The sequence below is a fragment of the Mandrillus leucophaeus genome, unplaced genomic scaffold (genome assembly GCF_000951045.1).
Source record: "Mandrillus leucophaeus isolate KB7577 unplaced genomic scaffold, Mleu.le_1.0 Scaffold82, whole genome shotgun sequence".
NCBI classification, from domain to species: domain Eukaryota; kingdom Metazoa; phylum Chordata; class Mammalia; order Primates; family Cercopithecidae; genus Mandrillus; species Mandrillus leucophaeus.
This window is the reverse complement of record NW_012108919.1, coordinates 3,512,152-3,534,819: the sequence shown is the minus strand read 5'-3', so window position 1 is coordinate 3,534,819 and position 22,668 is coordinate 3,512,152. Positions and strand designations below refer to the sequence as shown.

At 36.7% G+C, this 22,668-nt stretch overlaps 1 protein-coding gene across 8 annotated transcripts in view; it reads left to right on the top strand.

Moving 5' to 3' along the window:
- Positions 1–22,668, top strand: part of DTNBP1 (dystrobrevin binding protein 1) — a 150,000-nt gene that overhangs the window by 8,208 nt on the left and 119,124 nt on the right. For 3 of the 8 annotated variants that reach the window (XM_011967929.1, XM_011967927.1, XM_011967925.1), the window contains exons 2-3: positions 2,819–2,872; positions 17,098–17,158. In XM_011967929.1, the coding sequence (XP_011823319.1) occupies positions 2,819–2,872; positions 17,098–17,158 (115 nt within the window). Of the gene's footprint in view, positions 1–2,818; positions 2,873–3,548; positions 3,645–17,097; positions 17,159–22,668 lie in introns of all 8 variants that reach the window. The other 5 variants (XM_011967928.1, XM_011967924.1, XM_011967930.1 and 2 more) reach the window with 3 other exon arrangements.

Here is a 22,668-nt window from a genome sequence, read left to right as displayed (position 1 = left end):
ACTAAAAGAAACACATTACATAAACGCAATGCCGATATCATAGCTAATAAAATTAACACGAATTCTTTGATATTATCGATTATGCAGTCCATAATCAGATGTCTTCTTCTTAGAAATGACTTTTTACAGTTGGTTTGTTCAAATCCAGATCAGATAAGTTTCACACATTAAATTTGGTTAAAGACCAATTTTTAAAACATGACTGTTAAAGAACCACATGGGAAAGCTTTTATTGAATCTTCCAACAATTTTACTTTCTGTTTCCTGTAACACTCCTTTTTCCCCTTTCAATTCAAACTAGTCTTTTCTTTTTGTGGGTGGTGGGGAGGAGATGGGGGGACAGAGAAGAGAATCCCAAACTTGGCATATTACAATTAAGAAATTAAAAGTTTGTTTTAGAAATAAATAGTTGAAATACCAACTTAGAGATTTGCTAGATCATATAATTAGAGTAGTCCAAAGAGGATCTTAGGAATTCCCTTTCACCCTCAACTGTATAGAATTGTCCTGAATCACTAAAAGTAATGCGAGAATCATTTTGAGTATGATGTACTGCTGTATATAACTAGGATAATTTTGCCTGAGATGTTCTAAGTATTTTGATCAAATTTTATAGTGCAAATGGTAGAGCATGGCCATAAAAATTGTTTTCCTTAGCTTTTGCTTAATCTTGGTTTAAATCAGATTTACTGGTTTCCAAGATAAGCTTAGAAATTTATGTTAGACTTTTACATAATATCCTAGACTTATCTAGAAAGATATGCAAATTACTTTTGTATTAAAGAGATTGTTTAATCTTTTGAATGTTGCAGAGGAATTGATCTTGTCAATATTTCATTTTTTGAAAAAGATCATAGAGTAATATGAAACTCTTTGTATGACCTTGGCCTTCTAGTTTTTGGTTTAAAAAAATGCAGTTTATCAGAAGTCCACATGTGGTGCTTAATCAGACATTATAGACAGAAAAGATGGAATCCTGTTTCAGAACCAGCATGCATAATTGTGCAGGTTGTACACTGTACAATGCATAGTTGAGTTATTCGTGCAAGAGTCAACTTGTATATTAGGACAGTTTCTGGCTGATGGTAGTAAAGTGTCTGGAGGAAGGAACACCTATTTCTGTTTTTACAAAGACTTTGTAGGGGCTAGCAGTAGTACTATGGCCTATATTTTCAGTTTCTATTTACAAATGAATATTTGTTGAAGTGATTGAGAAGAATGTGTACATGATACCTCATTTTACATATTACCACATACTATAGCTCTCACTTATTGGCAACCTCAGTTATCTGTAACAGAGTCCACAGCCAAAATAAAGTAAAACTGGACCAGTGAAGTGAAAATAAATGTATAGTTTATGAACATCATATTTTACATTTAAAATATGTTAATTCTATATATGCAGCTCTAGCCCATTTATCTGTTTTCCAGTGTAATCATTTAAAAGCAGCAAGTAGAGGGGAGGAGACTGCTAGAGTTAAATAGCTAGCAGAAGCAGTGAGTGAGAGCTGACAGCCAGGTGGCCAATGGTAGAGAAAGAAAATTTAGGAAAGGTAAGCATAAGAGCCCAAACAGACACAAAGCTACCATAGACTGGTTTCAGCTTAATAAACGAAGATGCATTTCTAGCTCAGAAGTATCAGGGGAGAGTACTGTTTTGCTGCGAAATGTAGTCAATGATGTTCTTAATATTGATCCTGAGTTATCCCGAAATGTTAAATGAGATATGCCAAATCCTCTTTAATGAAAGAAGTGTGATATATTTTAAAAAGCTTTTTCTCCACTAAAATTTCAAATACTGTGGGTGCTTAAAGAGATTTGAATGCCTGGGTAGCATCTACTTAATGAAGTGTGCTGCTTAGATATCTTTGTTACCTATCGATTTCTCCTATGTGGAACATTACTTTTTCTAAAGATGCCAGATAAATTATGTTTCTGTGGTCTGATCACATTTAGGAATCTTTGTTTCTAAAAAAGGGACTTGAGGTAAGTAAGAATATGAAAATAAGGCCTGGCGTGGTAGTGCACACCTGTAATCCCAGCTCTTTGCGGGGGCTGAGGTGGGAAGATCACTTGAGGACAGGAGTTAAGAGAACAGACTGGGCAGCATAGTGAGACCAAAATAAAAGTGAAACAAATAGCTGGGCATGGTGGCACATACCTGTAGTCCTTGTTACCCAGGAGGCTGAGGTGGGAGGATTACTTGAGCCCAAAAGTTTGAGGTTATAGTAAGCTATAATTGCACCGCTATATTCTAGCCTGGGCAACAGAGTGAGACCATCTCTTAAAAAAGATATATATATGCTACAGATTTTCCATTTGTGGTATCTAACATATAGTAAACACTCAAATATTTGTTGTCTTTTGAGGTACTTAATTCTTGCTTAAAAAAAAAATAGCTTATCTGACCTAAAATTTTAACGTGTGAAAATTTGTGGTTGAAAAATCTCTGGGCTGGGTGAGGTGGCTCATGCCTGTAATCCCAGCATTTTGGGAGGCTGAGGCAGGAGGATCATTTGAGGCAAGGGGTTTGAGACCAGCTTGGGCAACATAGCAAGACTCTATCTTCACTAAATAAAAAAAGAAATTACCCAGACGTGGTGGCAGGTGACTATAGTCCCAGCTACTCAGGAGGATGAGGTGGGAGGATCACTTGGGCCCAGGAGGTTGAGGCTGCAGTGAGTCATGTACATGTCACTGCACTCCAGCCTGGGCAACAGAGTGAGACCTTGTCTCTAATAATAATAATAATAATAATAATCATCATCATCATCATCTCTTGACTTGTAAAAATATTATATTTTATATTGAATTATAGGCTGAAGACTTTAAGTGACAAGTCAAGAGAAGCAAAAGTGAAAAGCAAACCCAGGTAAGCTTGTGCTAAGATTTTAAGTTACTGTGACTTAAATTTCATACGTTTGGTTGTGTTCGTAATTGTGTAATTATATTAATGAACCTTAGATTTGTTGAGTGCATCTGACTACAAAATAATTTATTGGTTCTTTCTAAATTTTGTAACGGAAAATTTTCCAGTAAAATTGTGAAATGGTTGAAAAAATGATAAAGTATAATTGTTTTACTCTGACAATCAGTGATTATTATTTGATGAAAATTAGTCATTTTTAATTTGTGTAAGAGCAAAATTAAAAGTCCTGAATTATTGAAAAGGAAATTAATAATGAAATACTACTTGGCAAATGAGCCTCTTTAACTGTGTTACCTGTTTTATATGAAAACACCAGGATTGTGCTGTTTGTCCATTTTTTAAATAAAGTAAAGTGTGTGACCAGATTTCATTTTCAGCCTAGAGATGAACTTTGATCTTATGTATTTGTTCTTATCCAACATTATATTAAATCATTTATTGTATTGTATGCTGAAGACAATCTCTGGGGCAAAATGATGGTTGATAGTGTGTTACAGTACGTTAACTCTGAAATAAAACACATTTCTCTAAAAGTTTAATAATTGTCATTAGTGATTTTAAAATATATTACAATTGACAATGTCAAAATTCTTGTATGTACCTTTTTTTTTTTTTTCAGTTGGCTAAATCAAGAACAGTTTTAATAAGTGTTTCTTTTGGGCAGGACTGTTCCATTTTTGCCAAAGTACTCTGCTGGATTAGAATTACTTAGCAGGTAAGTGTTTTCATTTGTAGAGGAAGGTTATACTTCTGACTGTTTTACTGACCAAAAATATCTTTTACTTTTATAGGTTAAAAACCTTAAAATAGCTAAATTTTACCTTAATGCAGTGATTGGAAATTATTTGTGTATTATTTTCCTTGAAAGCTTTCACTTTTCACTCATTAGTACAAAGTCCATTCAAACTTTGGGCAGACAGATCAGTATGGTATTTACAAGTCAATACTTTACTATGTTTATTGATAATATGTATCGCTTCTTTGTTACAAGAAAAATGATTCTGGATTTGAGGCCCTGATAATTTTGTTTTTTCACTTTGATTCTTAATGTCATTTCTTTTTCCAGTCCATTCTTTCATTGACGTGGAGGTTAATATTAAAATATGTGGTCTTTTTAGATATAACATCAAAAGCACAAAGAAGATAAAAATTAGACACAATGGACTTGGTCAAAATTAAATACTTTTGTGCATCAATGCCATCAAGATAGTGAAGTGACAAAACATAGAATGTGAGAAAATATTTGCAGATCATATATATGAGGAATGACATGTATCCAGAATATATAAAGAACTTTGATAACTTAATAAAAAGACAAATAACCCCATGAAGAAATAGACAAAAATTTGAATAGACATTTCTCAAAAGAAGATATACAAATGACCAATAAGCACATGGAAAGATGCTCAACATTGTTAGTCTTCAGGGAAATGCAAATCAAAACTACAATGAGGTCACAGTTGCTCATGCCTGTAATCCCAGCGCTTTGGGAAGTTGAGGCAGGCAGATCACTTGAGGTCAGGAGTTTGAGACCAGCCTGGCCAACATAGTGAAACCCTATCTCTTACTAAAGATACAAAAATTAGCTGGGCCTGGTGGTGCGTGCCTGTAATCCTAGCTACTCAGGGGGCTGAGGCAGGAGAATCACTGGAGTGCCATGGCGTCATCTCGGCAGAGGTTGTGGTGAGCTAAGATCGTGCCATTATTCTCCAGCCTGGGCAACAAGAGCGAAACTCCATCTCAATAACTAAATAACTAAATAAATAAATACAGTATATGGTTAAAGTATGTCGTTATACATAGTTCTGTGCTTACTAATGTGCCATTTGACAGATGTGTGTGGTAAAGATGTATGTGGGAGAGGGTGTACTGCTTTTCCTTATCTGTATTTGTTATGACACAATCTCTAATACCTACATTTTCCTTTCTCCTTTCTGGTTCTTCATTGGGTTTCTTTTTATGGTTGCTAAATCTAGAGATTTTCCTTCTCTGAAGTGAAAAGTACTTAATATGATATTTTCTTCCTTTGTTTTGTTGCGTGAAGAACAGAAATGAACATGAAAGGCAGTGTAGTACAAATTAATCAGTAACGTATTGTTTACTATTTACATTTTATCTTTATTTTCTCTCTAGAAACTTAGTTGAAATAGCTTCATTTTACTGAAAAATTTATGTTAGAGCTATCGATTTTTTGTGTGGTATTTTTTTGGGGATGGCGTTGCATTTTGGGAGTCAATGTGGAAAATTTACATCTATAGGAGGGTTTCAATAATGGGTCCGTACATTGCACTGAAACAGTCTTTTCCCGTTGGAACAAAAATTGAATGTGGGAAAGACCATTTTAAACAGCAAATATTTAAATCCTATTAATTTTAAAAATGCAGTATACATAACATAAAATTTGTCTTAACCATTCTTAAATTGAGTAGTGCTGAGTACATTCACATGGTTGTGCATCCAATCCCAAAAACTCTTTCCGTCTTGCAAAATGGAAACTCTGTACCTATTAACCAACAACTCTCATTTCTACTCCCTCCTCTCCATCCCAGGCAACCATCATTCTATTTTCTTTCTCTGTGAATTTGACTATTCTAGGAACATCATATAAAGTACTTTTGTGTGTGACCAGCTTATTTCATTTACCATAATATTTTCAAAGTTTATGTTGTAGCATGTGTCAGAATTTTCTTTCTTTGAAAAGCTGAATGTTCTGTTGTAAGTATGTACCATATTTTGTTTATTCATCTGTTGATGGACACTTGAGTTGCTTCCACTTTTTGGCTGTTCTAAATAATGCTGCTAGGAACATGAGTGACAAGTATCTTTTTGGCACCTTGCTTTCAGTTCCTTTGGGTATATACCCAGCTGTAGAATTATTGGATCATATGGTAATTCTGTGTTTTATTCTTTCTGGAAACACCATACTGTTTTCCATAGTGACTGTATCATTTTACTTTCCCATCAGTATTGTATAAAGGTTCTAATTTCTTCCTATCCTCACCAATGCTTGCTATTTTCTTGTTTTTTATTATAGCTACTCTAGTGAGTGTGAGGATTTTCCCTTGTGTTTTCTTCTAAGAGTTTTTCTTGTCAAGATTGTTTTGGCTGTTGAAGGTCATTTGAGATTTCATATGAATTTTAAGATGTATTTTCTGTTGTTTGCAAAGAACGTCATTGGGATTTCGATTGGGATTAAATTGAATCTGTGGTCATTTTGCTTATTACAGATAACAATGTTAAGTATTCCAATCCATTAACATGGAGTGCTTTTTCTGTTTATTGATGTCTTCTTTAATTTCTTTGAATATTGTTTTGTAGTTTTCATTGTGTGAGTCTTTCATCATCTTTGTTAATTCCCAAGTATTTTTTTTTGTTGCTATCACATATGAAATTGTTTTCTTAATTGCTTTTTTGAATTATTTATTGGTAGTACATAGAAACAACTGACTTGTGTGTTGATTTAGTATCGTACTTTGCTGAGTTCCTTTATCCTGATAGTTTTTTGTGTGGAACTTTCAGGATTTTCTGCATATAAGATCATATCATTTATGAATAGAGATCATTTTACTTCATTCATTCCAATTTGAATGCCTTTTATTTCTTTTCCTTGCCTAATTGCTCTGGCTAGACCATCCAGTACTGTGTTGAGTCGAAGTGGAAAGAGCAGGCATCCTTGTCTTGTTCCTTCTCTTGATCCTGATCTTACAGGAAAAGCTTTCAGTCCTTCAACATTGAGTATAATGTCAACTATGAATTTTTATTATGTTGATATTGTTCCCTTCTACTTCTAGTTTTAATGTTTTTATCATGAAAGGATGTTGAATTTTTTAAAATAATTTTTCTGCTTGAATTAGGATGACCATGTGTTTTTTTCCTTTCGTTCTACCAATCTGGTATATTATTACATTGACAGATTTTCATATTTTGAGCCATTCTTGCATTCCAGGAATAAATTCCACTTGGAAATTGTGTATAATATTTTTAACATGCTGCAGAATTTAGTTTGCCAGTATTTTGTTGAGGATTTTTGCATTAGTATTCTTAAGGAGTATTGGTCTGTAGTTTCCTTTTCTTGTATACCTTTGGCTTTGGTATCAGAGTAATGCTGGCTTATAGAATGAGTTAGGATTTATTCTTTCCTCTTCATTTTCTTTTTTAAAAGAATTTCAGAATGGTTGATGTTGGTTCTTTTTTAAATGTTTGGTAGAATTCACCAGTGAAGCAATCAAGTCCAGGGTTTTTCATCTTGAGGTTTTTTATTACTAATTCAATTTCCCATTTCTTCAGGATTCAGTCTTGGTATGTTTTGTGTTTGTGGGAATTTGTCCACTTCAGCTAGGTTATCCAGTTTGTTAGCATACGTTGTTCATAGCACTCTCTTATAATCCTTTTTATTTCTGTAAGATTCATAGTAATAGTCCCACTTCATTATAGTTTTAGTAACTTGAATCTTTTTTTTTCTTAGTCAATCTAGGTAAACATTTGTTAATTTTGATAATTTAAATTGTTTTATCTTCAATCATGTTGATTCTTTCTTCTCCTCAAATGTACTTTGGAACTCCTCCAGTGAATTATTCATTTCAGTTATTAGACTTTTAATCTCCAGAATTTCTTATTGGTTCCTTTCTGTTTTATATCTACCACTGGTAGATATAAATGGTAACGGTATTGATGTTATCATTTTGTTCCTGTATCATTTTTCACCTCTGACTGGCATGCGATTGTGTGTATCTCATTGTGGTTTTAATTTGCATTGCTCTGATTATTAGTGATGTTGAGCATTTTTTTCATCTTTGTTGGCTGCTCGTATGTCTTCATTTGAGAAGAGTCTATTCATATCCTTTGCTCACTTTTTAATGGGGTTTTTTCTTGTTCATTTGTTTTAAGTTCCTTATAGATTCTGGATATTAATCTTTTGTTGGATGCATAGTTTGCAAATACTTTCTCTCATTCTGTAGGTTGTCTGTTTATTGTGTTGTTTCTTTTGCTGTGCAGAAGCTGTTTAGTTTAAGTCCCATTTGTCAATTTTTGTCGCAGTTGTTTTTGAGGTCTTAGTCATAAATTCTTTGCTGAGGCCAATGCCCAGAAGGGTTTTTTTCTGGGTTTTCTTCTAGAGTTTTTATACTTTGAGGTCTTACACTAAGTCTTTAATCTTGAGCTAATTTTGTAAATGGTAAGAGGTAGGGGTCCAGTTTTGTTCATCCATAAATGGCTAGCCAGTTTTCCTTGCGCCATTTATTGACTAGGATGTTCTTTCCCCATTGTTTATTTTTGTTGACGTTGTTGAAGATCAGTTAGTTGTAGCTGTGTGACTTTATTTCTGGGTTCTCTGTCCTGTTCCATTGATCTGTGTGTCTATTTTTATACTAGTACTATGATGTTTTGGTTACTATAGCCTTGTAGTATGGTTTGAAGTCAGGTAATGTGATGCTTCTAAGTTTGTTCTTTTTGCTTTGGTTTGCTTTGGCTATTCAGGCTCTTTTTTTGGTTCCATATGAATTTTAGATTTTTTATTTCTGGTTTTGTGGAAAATGACATTGGTAATTTGATGGGAATTGCATTGAATCTGTAGATTGCTTTGGGTAATGTGGTCATTTTAATGATATCGATTCTTCTAATCCATGAGCATGGAATGTTTTGCCATTTGTGTCATCTATGATTTCTTTCATCAGTGTCTTACAGTTCTCTTTGTAGAGATCTTTCACTTCCTTGGTTATATATACTAGGTATTGTATGTGTGTGTGTGTGTGTGTGTGTGTGTATCTGTTGTAAATGAGATTGAGTTCTTGATCTGGTTCTCAGATTGAATGTTGTTGGTGTGTAAAAATGCTGTGATTTTATTTTTATTTATTTTTTAATTTTTATTTTTTAGTTTCTCAAATGAGTTGATGCTATGGATTTTTGTACATTGCTTTTGTATGCTGAAAAGTTACTGAAGTTATTTATCAGGTCTGTGAGTCTTTTGGAGGATTCTTTAGGGTTTTCTCGATATGTAGTCATGTTGTCAGCAAACAGATAATTAATTTGTCTTCATCTTTTCCTATTTAGATACCTTATATTTCTTTCTCATGCTTGATTGCTCCAGCTAGGACTTCCAGTATTATGTTGAATAGGAGTGGTGGGAGTGGACATCCTTGTCTTGTTCCAGTTCTTAGGGGGAATGCTTTCAACTATTGCCTGTTCAGTATTATGTTGGCTGTGGGTTTGTCATATATGGTTCTTATTATTTTCAGGTATGTTCCTTTGATGCCTTGTTTGTTGAGGATTTTCATTATGAAGGGATTTTGAATTTTATCAAATGCCTTTTCTGTGTCTATTGAGATCATGTTATTTTTGCTTTTAACACTGTTTATGTGGTAAATCACATTTATTGATTTGTGTTTGTTGAACTATCCTTGCATCCCAGGGATAAAACCCACTTGATCATGGTGAACTGTCTCTTGGATGTGCTGTTGAATTTGGTTTGATAGCATTTTGTTGAGGATTTCTGTGTCTGTGTTTATCAGGGATGTTGACCTGTAGTTTTCCTTTTTTGTTATGTCATTGCTAGGTTTTAGAATCAGAATAATACTAGTTGCATAGAATGAGGTGAAGGAGAAATCCCCACTCTTCTGTTTTTTGGAATAGTTTCACTAAGATCGGTACCAGTTCTTTGCATGTCTGGTGGAATTTAGCTGTAAATCCATCTGATCTAGGGCTTTTTTTGGTTGGTAGATTTTTTTTTTTTATTATTACTGATTGAATTTTGTAACTTGTTATTGGTCTGTTCAGAATTTCAATTTCTTTCTGGTTCATTCTGGAAGGTGATGTGTTTCTGGAATTAATCTGTTTCCTCTAGGTCTTCTAATTTGTGCACATAGAGATGTTATTGGTAGTCTCTGATCTTTTGTCTTTCTGTGGTGTCAGTTATGTCATTTTTGTCATTTCTGAGAGTGCTTATTTGAATCTTCCCTTTTTTTCTTGGTTAATCTAGCCAGCAGTCTGTCAATCTTGTTTATCTTTTCAAATAATCAACTTTTTGTGTTGTTGATACTTTGTATGGTTTTTTGGTCTCTATTTCATTTAGTTCTGCTCTGATCATAATTATTTCTTCTGCTAGCTTTGGGTTTAATTCTTGTCTTTCTAGTTCTTTAAGTGTGGTGTTAGGTTGTTAATTTGAGATCTTTGTGTGTTTTGGTGTAGGCATTGAGCACTGTAAATTTTCTTCTTAATACTGCTTTTGCTGTATCTCAGAGGTTTTGGTATGTTGTGTGTTTATTTTCATTTGATTCAATTAATTTTTTTGATCTCTGCCTTAATTTCATTGTTTACCCAGAAGTCATTCAGGAGCAGGTTGTTTAGTTTCCATGTATTTGTGTGGTTCTTAGGGTTCCTCTTGGTATTTATTTTGATTTTATTCCACTGTGGTCTGAGAAGATGCTTGATATGATTTTGATTGTTTTGAATTTATTGGGACCTGCTTATGGTTGAGCATGTGGTCAATTTTACAGACTGTTCAATGCACAGATGAGAAGAATGTACATATTGTGGTAGTTGGGTGGAGTAGTCTGTAGATGTCCATTAGGTCCATTAGGTTGACAGTCTAATTTATGTCCAAATATTTGTTAGTTTTGTGCCGTGATCTGTCTAGTGCTGCTGGTAGGGTGTTGAAGTCCCCCACTGTTATTGTATGGCTATCTCTTTTTTTAGGTTCTAGTAGTAGTTTATAAATCTGGATCCTGTGATGTTGCGTACATATGTATTTAGGATACGATATCTTCATATTGAATTGAGCTCTTTATCATTATGTTGTACCCTTCTTTTTTTTTTTTTTTTTTTTTTTAACTGTTCTTGGTTTAAAGTTGTTTTTATCTGATACAAGAGTAGCAACCTCTGCTCTTTTTTGTTTTCCATTTCCATTTTCCATCCCTTTATTCTGAGCCTATGGGTGTCATTACATGTGTGATAAGTGTCTTGAAGGTAGCAGAGGTTGGATCTTGTTTTTTTAATCCAACTTGCCACTATGTATCTTTTAAGTGGGGGATTTAGGCTGTTTCCTTTCAAGGTTAATATTGATATGTGAAGTTTTGTTCCTTTAATAGTGTTGTTAGCTAGTTGCTTTGTAATCTTGATTGTGTGATTGCTTCGTAGGGTCTGAGCTTTGTACTTACGTGTGCTTTTATGGTAGCAGATATCATTCTTTCATTTCCATGTTTAGAACTCCGTTGAGCATTTCCTGTAGGTCCAGTCTGATGGTGATAAATTCCCTTTGTGTTTGCTTGTGTGGGAAAGATTTCATTTCTTCTTTGTTTATGAAGCTTAGATGAACAGGATATAAAATTCTTGGCTGGCAATTTTTTTTTTTTTAAGGAGGCTAAAAATAGGCCCCCAGTCTCTTCTGAGTGTAAAGCTTCAGCTGAGAAGTCCACTGTTAGCCTGATGGGTTTTCCTCTATAGGTAATATGGCCCTTTTGTCTAGCTTTCTTTATGATTTTTGCTTTCATGTTGACCTTAGTCTGATGACTGTATGTCTTGGGGATGTCATCTTATGTGATATCTCACAGGAGTCTCTGAATTTCTTGATTCTAGATTTCAACTTCTCTATCAAAATTGGGGAAATTTTCCTGGATTATTCCCTCAAATATGTTTTCCAAGTTGCTTACTTTTTCTTCTCTCTCAGGAATGCTAGTAAGTGAAAGGTTTGTTTGCTTTACATGATCCCATGTTTCTTGAAGGCTTTGTTCATTTTTTAGAAATTCCATTTTCTTTATTTTTATCTGACTTGGTTAATTTGAATGACTGGTCTACAAGCTCTGTAATTCTTCTGCTTTGTCTAGCCTATTAACTATATTTTAAAATTCCTTTAGTAAATTTTAGAATTCGAGCAGTTCTATTTGTTTCTCTCTTAATATAGCTATCTTGTCTATCATATGCTGAGTCAGTTTTCTGGTTTCTTTGTATTGGATTTCAACTTTTTTCTTGAATCTTGTTGAGTTTAGTTGCAATACATATTTTTAATTCTTTATCTGCCATCCTATACATTTCAGTCTGGTTAGGATCCATTGCTAGAGAGCTAATGTGATCCTTTGAGGTGCCAGAACACTCTGGCTTTTTGTATTGCCAGAGTTCTTACACTGATTCCTTCTCATTTGAGGAAGCTGTCTCTTTTTATTTTGACTTTGCCATCATTTGGATGTGACTTTTTTTTTCTTTCCTTAAGGGTATGACTGTGGTATATGTTGTGTATTATCATTTGCCTTTGTTTCCGGGTGCTTCCAGAGAGCCAAAATGCTATATGAGTTCCTTGGTTATGGATAGCTTCTATGCAGTGGCTTTCTCAGATGATGCTTATTGTAGTGATGAATTGGCTCTAAGAGCTGACACCTAACACCTTATCTCCTGTGGAACTGAGGGTATGGAGATCCCAGGGGGCTCATCTTGTGGACTAGCACTAAGCCCTTTTTGTAGCAGATTTTTATTTGATGACGCAGTTCGGGTTGCAGTCCAGTAGATGGCACTTAAGAGTAAGAGCTGGCAGGTAGGCTGGCGTTGGGTGGAAGCACCTGCCCTGAGCGGGCAGGGGATGGTGGCGGGAAGAGGTCCAGTGGGGTGTGCTGACGTCTTGGGGGAGAAGGTGGGTGGGTACACCCACTCCTCATCCTGTGCTGGCAAGAACGTGATCCACTTCACTTCCTATCATGCCCCCATCACAAGGCTCCCAACCTTCATTTCATAAAGAGTTTTTCCTTTGGTTCCTGTCTGCGGGTTGCGGGTTCACTCCTCTGAGGGCTGCCACCAAAATGGGCTCAGGGAGAGTCTCTTCCTCCAGATGGGAGCAGGCAGCTCTGTAACTTGTCTTCACTTGTCGGGATGTTACTGCTCTGTGTAGGGAAGGGGAGCTGGGCCCCACTCTTCCTGAAAGCTTGAGCTGTGCAGGGCTCACTTTCAGTAGAAGTAGAGCCGCCACGAGAAGCATGAAATAATGTTGTGTGTCCAAGTGCATGTACTGGCCCCTGGCAGGGAGAACACTGCTACATCAGCAACAGTGTAGGGGGATGCAGGAGATGACCCCTTCCCCACATCCATTCCTGGGTGATGATACTGCCTCTTGCAGTGGTTGGCACTGTGCCTGCATTTCCTTTGTCCCGTGGGGTGCTTTTGGTGGGCTGCACTCTCTTCCACTTAGGGATGGCCCATGCAGGGGGTTAGATCTCCAGAGATCTCACAGTTACCTGGGGAACTGCTGGTTCCCTGTGCTTGCCAAAGTTAGAGTGGTTTGTTGGGTGTGTTTGCAGGGAATCTGGTGGTGTGGTGACTCAAGGGCAGAGAATCCCTGGGCAGGGCAGCATCCCACCGCCAGTGCGCGACGAGTATGGTATCTGGCACCTGAGGGGAGTGTGGACACGCCTGTACACACGAGTTGGCCACCAGATTCTCCAGCTCCAAGAGGTTTTCAAATTGCCACCAATAGTGTTGCTCTGGGTCACAAGGGCAGAGAAGCACTCTCCAACAGTTTGTTGGTCAGGAGATGGTTGGAGGAGTGAGGGGAGCAGAGAACTATTCCCACCTACCCTTTCCACAGGGCTCCAAGGTCCTTGAGGGTCGATCTCTGCCAGACTCTTGCTGCTTTCCTTTTCTGCACCCCAACTTCTTCCCATGGGCACTCTGACAGGTCCTGCCTCCCTTCCCTCAGTTTTCTGTCTAGAATTTGTCCACTCACCAGTAACTTTTATCTATTTTTTGAGAAAAACTGGCTTTTGATGTCCCTAGTAAGCCATCTTGGGACAAAAAAAAACCACACACACCACAAAACAAAAAACAATTTCTTCTGTTATTGAATGTCCTAGTCTTTAAGTGTCTGGCTCTCCAAAAGGGAGAAGAGAACAAAGAAAGGGGACAAAACCAGACGTTGGCCTTTTAAATCCTCTGAAAATTGCTAGCCAGAGCAGGAGGGGTTTTCAACAGTAGCTGCCTCTGTGTCTGCATCTCCCTGATTAGAAGCAGCAATTGTGATCAGAGCACAGACTCCCTGATGTTTGGAGCACAGGGTCCTTATTGGCCCACCTTGACTTTCATAAGCCATGTATAAGCTACTTCAGGAACAAGTGCGTGGCTGCCTGTCCAGGGGTTGGGGTGGTGGATGAGTAGCTGCCATTGTGCTAAAACCTGAAGTCGACTGAAATGAACCTCAATTTACCCTCCAGACCTTCCCCTGGAAGTTGCAAGCCTTTAATAGATTCTAGAGTCCCAAAATAGTTACATCAGACAGATTCTGCCAATGTGATTGTGGTCTAGGTAGGGTGACAGATTCTAGATGCTTCTTACTCTGACATCTTCTATTTCCTAAATCATGTTTCAAAGAGTGTAGTACAACACAGTCTACAGTTACTTTCCTATGTTCCTATGGCTCTAATGCTATATAATTAGCCCTTTCCTTTGTCTACCAAGTAAGGTAATTATTTACATGTGTGTTCATCTTCCTAATGTACTGTGAACTCTTCCACTAGTCTTCCCATAGTATGCATAGAATATATTCAATAACGATTTGAATGTGAGAATTACACATTATGAATGTGGCTTCTTCATTTTGTCATCATTGACTTGTGATTTTTAAAGATGTGAGTTTGAACACAGAAAAATTGAAGTTTACATCCAGTGTCTTTATCTCAGTAAAATGGAGTAAGTTCATATGTCTGTTGAAAGTGATTGGATGGGGTAAGTTTCAAGGCAGCATGAGATGTGTAATACCCGCTGTGTGTACTTCAGGGAACAATCTAATAGCAATAATTTTTTTTTTTTTTTACGTGCTGATTGGCAGCGAAGGCCCATGGGAGGTTGGATAGCATGCATTGTAATGGATTTAATGCATTTCTTCAAACTGCTTCATGGCATAAAAGTAGAGCAGAGAACTTGAATGGTTGGAGTAGTCTAGGTTTAGAGAATGCTGAAACCGGTAGGAAAGTCATGAATGAACTAGTTGCTGAACTAGGAAAGTAGTTCCTAGTTGGATGTGAAAAGCATACATAATAATGGGGAGAAAAGGAAATAGTGAGATATTATGAAAAGAATGATCTGGAGTCTAAATTTGGCAAGTAAGGATTAATTTTCTCTTTCCCACTGAGTTAAGAAAATGATAGAAAAATTTACCACCAAGTCCTAAATTTTCATTTTATAATTAGTCTATTTCTTTACTCAACAGACATTTAATGTGTCTCTTCTGTGTTAGGTTCTGTGCTAAGTACCAGGACAACAAAGATGCAAAAGTAAAATTTATCTCAGCAGTTCTGGTGCCTAACAGTGCTTGGCATTCAGTAAATACTTGTTGATTTTAATTGATACTTACATAATCTTATACATCCAAGAAAATCTAGCTTTCTGTTATTCAACATGACAGCAGGACTGTATTATTTTTGTGACCTTCCACCTTAATTTTCGTCACATGTAGACTCTAGTATCACCTGGATTATTCAGATTGATTTTCCTACTTAAATTCAATAGAAAAATTGTGAATCTGACTATGAGGGGAGGCAATATGAACTCATTAAATATGTATTCCTGTTTGGAGAAATATTGGCTGGATAGCTAGAATTTTAGATTGGGAATTCAGGTTTTACATCAGCAATAAAATGAATCGTAGTTTAGAAGTTTTATTTTTTAACTTCTCATTTTGAAATAATTTCAGGTTTACAAAAAATTGCAAAAATAGAACAAGCAATTTCAGCTTTCCCAATGTTAACATTTCATATAACCACAGTACAATGATCAAACCAAAAAATTAACATTAGTAAGTACTTTAATCCATAGGCCTTATTCAAATTCCATCAGTTATCCCAGCAGTGTCCTTTTTTCTGGACTAGGATCCAATCCAGGATCACACATCATATTTAGTCAAAATGTCTCCGTTGTCTTCTTTAACATGGAACAATTCTTTAGTCTTTGTCTTTCGTGACCTCAGTACTTTCGAAGAGTACTTGCCAAGGCTGGGCATAGTGTAGCTCATGTCTGTAATTTCATCACTTTGGGAGACTGAGGTGGGTGGATCACTTGCGTCCAAGAGGTTGAGTCTGCAGTGAGCTCAACCACTCCAGCCTGGGTGACAGAGTGAGACTCTGTCTCAAAAAAAAAAAAAAAAAAGTACTGGCCAATGTTTCAAAATGTCTATAAATTTGGATTTTTCTATTTCCTTGTAATTAACTGTAAGTTAGTACTGTTTTGGCAAGAATACCAGAAGAGTAATATTATATCCTTCCCAGTGCATCACATCAGGAGTCACATAGTGTTGATGTGTCTCATTACTGTTGACATTAATTTTGATCACTTTATTAAGAATGTGTCTGCCAGGTTTCTCCTCAGTTAACAGTGTTTTCTCACTTTTAGTTAATGATTATCCTATGGGGAGATACTTTGAGACTGTGTAAATATCCTATTTCTTTTTGTGCTTTTACCCACTAATTTTATCATCCATTAAAATTCTTTTTAAAACAATTATTACTATTGTGTTTACCAATTAGAGTTTTTTTTTTCCTCATAATTTCTTTTAAAATTACTAATTGGGGCTGGGCGCGGTGGCTCACACTTGTAATCCCAGCACTTTGGGAGGCCGAGGCAGGCAGATCACTTGAGGTCAGGAGTTCGAGAGCAGCCTGGCCAATGTGGTGAAATCCTGTCTCTACTAAAAATACAAAAATTAGCCAGGCGTGATGGCATGCACCTGTAATCCCAGCTACTCGGGAGGCTGAGACAGGAGAATTGCTTGAACTCGGGAGATGGAGGTTGCAGTGAGCCGAGATCACACCACTGCATTCCAACCTGGGTAACAGAGTAAAACTCCGTCTCAAAAAAACCAAAAAAAATTACTAATTGTGTTTCTATTATAAGGAAAAGTTTTTCTCTTCTTTCTCATTAATTTATTTATTCAATTATTTACATCACCATGGATTCAGGGATATTTGTTTTATTCTTTGAGTTATAATCCATTACTACCATTATGTATTTTGTTGCTCAAATTGTCACAGATTTGGCCAGTGGAAGCTCCATCAAGTTGACGTATGTGTCCTTGCAACATGTCCCCATTATTTTTTGAGTGTTTCCTTTCTAGCACCGTAGGATATTCCACATTCATCTTTAGATAGTATTTCCTTTTAATGTGTGGTTTGCATTTCAAATTATTTTTTTGCTTTTTTTTTTAGGTATGAGGATACATGGGCTGCACTTCACAGAAGAGCCAAAGAATGTGCAAGTGCTGGAGAGGTAAAGAATTGGCTAATCTTATACTCGTGACAAACTTTCCTTTTTCAGTGCTAAATGGCATTTTTTAAAAATCGAATTTATAATTGTTTGTGTCAAAATGTTTTGCAGGATATCTGAAATTGAATCTAGTTGTTGATTATGAAACTCCCTGAATAAAGCACCTTTTTATCATTTCTCTGTCAAGTAATTTAGTTTAGTTGAACTAGAGGGTTTATAACTTTTATTCTAAGGACAGGTAAATACATGTTTTATGTAGATATAATGCTCTGAATTTTAGTCTGATGAATTTGCAATATATGTAAATTATAAGACATCTTTTTCTACCCTTTATAAGACATCTCTTTCCACACTATTTAAGAATTCCTTATTATTTGGTCAAAAAAACTTAACTTTGCTCAGTCTATCCAAAATTATTAATTTGCCTAACAAATAAATACAAGAATTTCAGGGGTCATCCTCAGTTCACTTAGAAGAACAAAGTATTTTTAAGAGCTAGTGTCTTGTAATTTAAATGACTTGGTAAATGCACTTAGCCAAGGTCAAATACTCTCCTCGGTGTTGTTGATGTCAATCAAACTTCATTTTTTTTCTGAAATGATTTCTGTAATTCTGACTTTAAATAAATTTAGACTGATTATCTTTACCATTTACCTAAATTAGTGAAGCTGTAATAATTATATACAACACAGGAATATGTATGATGAAATGTAGACACTAACATTTCTCTTAGAACTTACTGAGAAGAAGAAAATGTAGGTTTCTGATAGTAAGGCAGAATAGATACTTTGAAAAGCCCTACAGCTGTGAAATACTTAAATGTTGGATATGTTTTTTAAAAGTTCTTTAATATATATTAAGCTCACAAAAATTAAGGGAAACATAAAGGGCCAACAACACAACAAAACAGAACAGGGAACTTAAATCAGAGTCATTAAAACAACAAAACAAAACATGGCAGTTGGGATCAAAATACTAAAACAAAAGCTTTGGAGATTTGTGGGAGTAGGAGACTTTGTCTGTGGGGATCTGAACCTGAGACTTTTGATAAAGCTCTTTGGACTTTGAGGTGGCTACATCCCCTCGGTGAAAGCTTAAGCTGGGGAAAAAAATGTACCTATTGGCTAAAGGAGTCAGCAAGGAAACTTGTCTGTCTTCCTAACAAGTTGGCATAGCCTCCTTTCTTGATTTGTTACCGTAGTATTGGCTTCATAGGAGTATGGGGTTCTAAGTTATATTTCCTGCATGATCAAGGAACCTCTAAGTTAAGAAATAAAAAAGTTGGCCGGGCACAGTGGCTCACGCCTGTAATCCCAGCACTTTGGGAGGCCGAGGCGGGTGGATCACCTGAGGTCGGGAGTTCGAGACCAGCCTGGCCAACATGGTGAAACCCCATCTCTAATAAAAATACAAAACTTAGCCGGGCATGGTGGCGCATGCCTGTAATCCCAACTACTCAGGAGGTTGAGGCAGAAGAATCGCTTCAACCTGAGAGGCGGAAGTTACTGTGAGCTGAGGTTGCGCCACTGCACTCCAGCCTGGGCGACAGAGTGAAACTGTCTAAAAAAAAAAAAAAATTTGTCACCCAACAAAAGCAAATGCAAATTCTCCATGGATGAAACGGTCTAAACGTAGGTCCCTCAGATTTCCACAGATTAAATCAGGCTCCCTGTCCTCAAAATATTAGCAAGCACACAAGTAAAACACCAAAAGTTTGAGTCACCAGAACCAAAGAGTGAGATTTAGACCCACAAAGGACTGTAGGTACTGCACTATTGAACATTGACTGTTAGGTAGTTATATATAAAATCTTTCAAGAGATAAGAGATGGACTTAAACATGAGTAAGGAAGAAGGCACTATCAAATATTTTAAAGTCATTGAAATTACAAACCCAAAAGATGTGCTCAACAGCAATTTGAGGCAGCCGAAGAAAGAAAGAGTGAAGTAGAAGAGAGAGTCAAAGAGTACACGGCAAGGATCTCAGAAAGAAAATGGAAAATATGAAAGAGGAATTGATAGGCAGAGAACACTTATAAAAATGTCTTTAGGTTGAACCAGGTGAGATTGCTAATATTTGATGAATTTTGATCTGTAAAATTGCAGTTTTGTATGAGTTAGCCCAACATATCCAGTAAATCTAGACAGTTCTAGAAAGAGCATGAGGGAAAGACAATGTAGGAAAAGAAAAATGTCTGAGAATTTTCCATAAATGAGATGTGCAAATCCTCAGATCCAGAAAATACAACAAACAACAATATAATAATCCATTCCTAGACACCTCATGCTGAAGCTACAGAACCCAGTTGGGCACAGTGGCTCACACCTGTAATCCCAGCACTTTGGTAGGCCAAGGTGGATGGATCACCTGAGGTCAGGAGTTTAAGACCAGCCTGGCCAACATGGTGAAACCCTGTCTCTCCTAAAAATACAAAGATTAGCTGAGCATGGTAGCATGTGCCTGTAGTCCCACCTACTCAGGAGGCTGAGGTAGGAGAACATCTTGAGCTGGGGAGGTGGAGGTTACAGTGAGCCGAGATCATGCCACTGCACTCCAGCCTGGGCAACAGCAAGAAGCAAGACTCTGTCTAAAACAACAACAACAACAAAAACTACAGAATCCTAAAGGAGAGGAGAAGATCTTAAAATAACTAGAGAGAAGACAGATCACTTATAAATGAATGAGTTCCACAGCACACTTTTCAAACTGTTGTCAAGAACTAGAGTAAAAGCAAGACATACTGAGATAAAAACAGATTTTTCTGTCAGTAATCGTCCAATAAAAGAACTACTAAAGAACGTAATTCAGGAAAAAAGGAAACTAATTTTAGAAGATGGGTCTGAGATGTAGGAAGAAATAGTGAGCAGAGAAAATGGTAAACATAGATAAATCTAAACAGTGGGGATATATATATCAGTTGTCTAATTTGTGGGGTTAAAATGATAGAATAATAATGCTAGATAACAAAGCATATAAGATGGAAGGCAGATTATCAGCGTTCAAGCATTCTAAGACTTTTGTATTATTTGGGGGAAATATATCAATATGGATTAACCTCACTTTTAAAAGTTAAATATGGAGGGCAGAATTTCAAGGGTAACCACACACACAAAAAAATAGAAAGTGGTTGGGTGCGGTGGCTCACACCTCTAATCCCAGCACTTTGGGAGGCCAAGGCAGATGGATCGCTTGAGGTCAGGAGTTTGAGACCAGCCTGACCAACATGGTGAAACCCTATCTCTACTGAAAATACAAAAAATTAGCCTGGCGTGGTGGTGGTCACCTGTAATCCTAGCTACTTGGGAGGCTGAGACAGGAGAATCACTTGAACCCGGGAGGCAGAGGTTGTAATGAGCTGAGATTGTGCTACTGCACTCTAGCCTGGGTAGCAGAGTGAGACTCCATCTCAAAAAAAGAAAAGAAAAAGAAAATGTTTCTTCTAAACCAGTGGAAAAAAACTAGAACAGTGAGAAAGAATTCAGTCAATGCAAAAGATGACAAGAAACTAGGGGAAAACGCATAACAAGCAGAATAAACAGAATACGATAGTAAATGTGAATATATCTGCGATCTCAGTATTTTTAAATGATTAATCTAGACTGCTAGAGGGCATATTTTGAAAGATGAGGAAAAGTCTATTAATAGTTTATAACGTACTTACAAGGGAATACCTAGAACATTAGGACACAGAAAGATTGAATATATGGGCATACCTCAGAAATATTGTCAGTTTGGTTCCAGACCACTGCAGTAAAGTGAATATTGCAAGAAAGCAAGTCTGACAATTTTTTTTTTTGGTTTCTTAGTGCATATAAAAATTATATCTATACTATACCATTGTCTATTAAGTATGTCTTAAAAAGCAATGTAATACCTTAATTAAAAAATACTTTATTGCTTAAAAAATGCTCACAATCACCTGAGCCTTCAGTGAATCATAACCTTTTTGCTGGTTGAGAGGTTTTTTGTTTTATGCTTATAGCTGCATATCTGCACCCTGCAGATCAGGGTGGTGGTTTCTGAAGGTTGGGGTGGCTGTGGCAATTTCTTGAATAAGATAGCAATGAAGTTTGCTGCATCTATTGACTCTTCCTTTCACAAAAGATTTCTCTGTAGCATACAATGCTGTTTGATAGCATTTTACCCATAGTAGAACTTCTTTCAGAACTGGAGTCAGTCAGCACCTCATCCATTCGTGTTTGATCATGAGATTGCGGCAATTCAGTCACATCTTCAAGTTCCACTTCTAGTTCGAGTTCTCTTGCTATTTTTACTGCATTTAGAGTTACTTCTGAAGCCTTGAACCCCTCAAAGCCATCCATGAGGGTTGGAATCAATTTCTTCCAAATTCCTGTTAATGTTGGTATTTTGACTTCCTCCCATGAATCATGAAGGTTTTGTAATGGCATCTAGAATAGTGAATTCTTTCTAGGAGGTTTTCAATTTACTTTGCTCAGATCAGTTGAGGGAACTTCTATCTATGGCAGCTGTAGGCTTATAAAATATATTTCTTAAACAATAATACTTAAAAGTTGATATGACTCCTTAATTCACAGGCTACAGAATGGATGTTGTGTTAGCAGGCATGAAAACAATGTTGATCTTGTATATCTCCATGAGAGCTCTTGGATGACCAGGTGCATTGTCAATGAGTGGCATTATTTGGAAAGGAATATTTTTGTCCGAGCAGTAGGTCCCAACAGTAAACATAAAGTATTAATATTCACTAAACCATGCTGTCAACGGATGTGCTGTCATCCAGCCTTTGTTGTTACATTTATACAGCACAGGCAGAGTAGATTTAGCGTAATTCTCAAGGGCCCCAGAATTTTCAGAATGGTAAATGAAGTGTTGGCTTCAGCTTAAAGTCCCCAGCTGCATTAGTCCCTGTCAAGATAGTCAGCATGTCCTTTGAAGCTTTGAGGCCAGGAATTAACTTCTCCTCTCTAACTATGAAAGTCCTAGATACCATCTTCTTCCAACAGAAGACTGTTTTGTATACTTGAAAATTTGTTGTTCAAGGTAGCCACTGTCATCAATGATCTTAGCTAGATCTGGATAACTTGCTAACACTTCTACATCAGCTCTTGCTCCTTCACCTTGCACTTTTATATTATGAAGACGATGTCTTTCCTTAAATTTGGTAAACCAACCTCTGCTGTCATCAGACTTTTTGCTGCAGCTTCCTCACCTCTCTGAATCCATTTATAGAATTGAGAGTTAGGGCCTTGTTATAAATTTGGGCTTTGGCTTAAGGGAATATTCTGGCTGGTTTGATCTATCCAGACCAGTCAAACTTCCTCTGTATCAGCAATCAGGCTGTTTTGCTTCTCTTCTTCTCTTCTCTCCTCTCTTCTCCTCTCCCCTCCCCTCCCCTCTCTCTTTTTTTTTTTTTTTTAAACTTGGCATCCTAGCACTCCAGGCTGCTGTGCAGTGGTGGCATCATGGCTCACTTGCAGCCTCCAACTCCTGGGCTCAAGCAGATCCTCCTATCCCAGCCTCCCTAGTAGCTG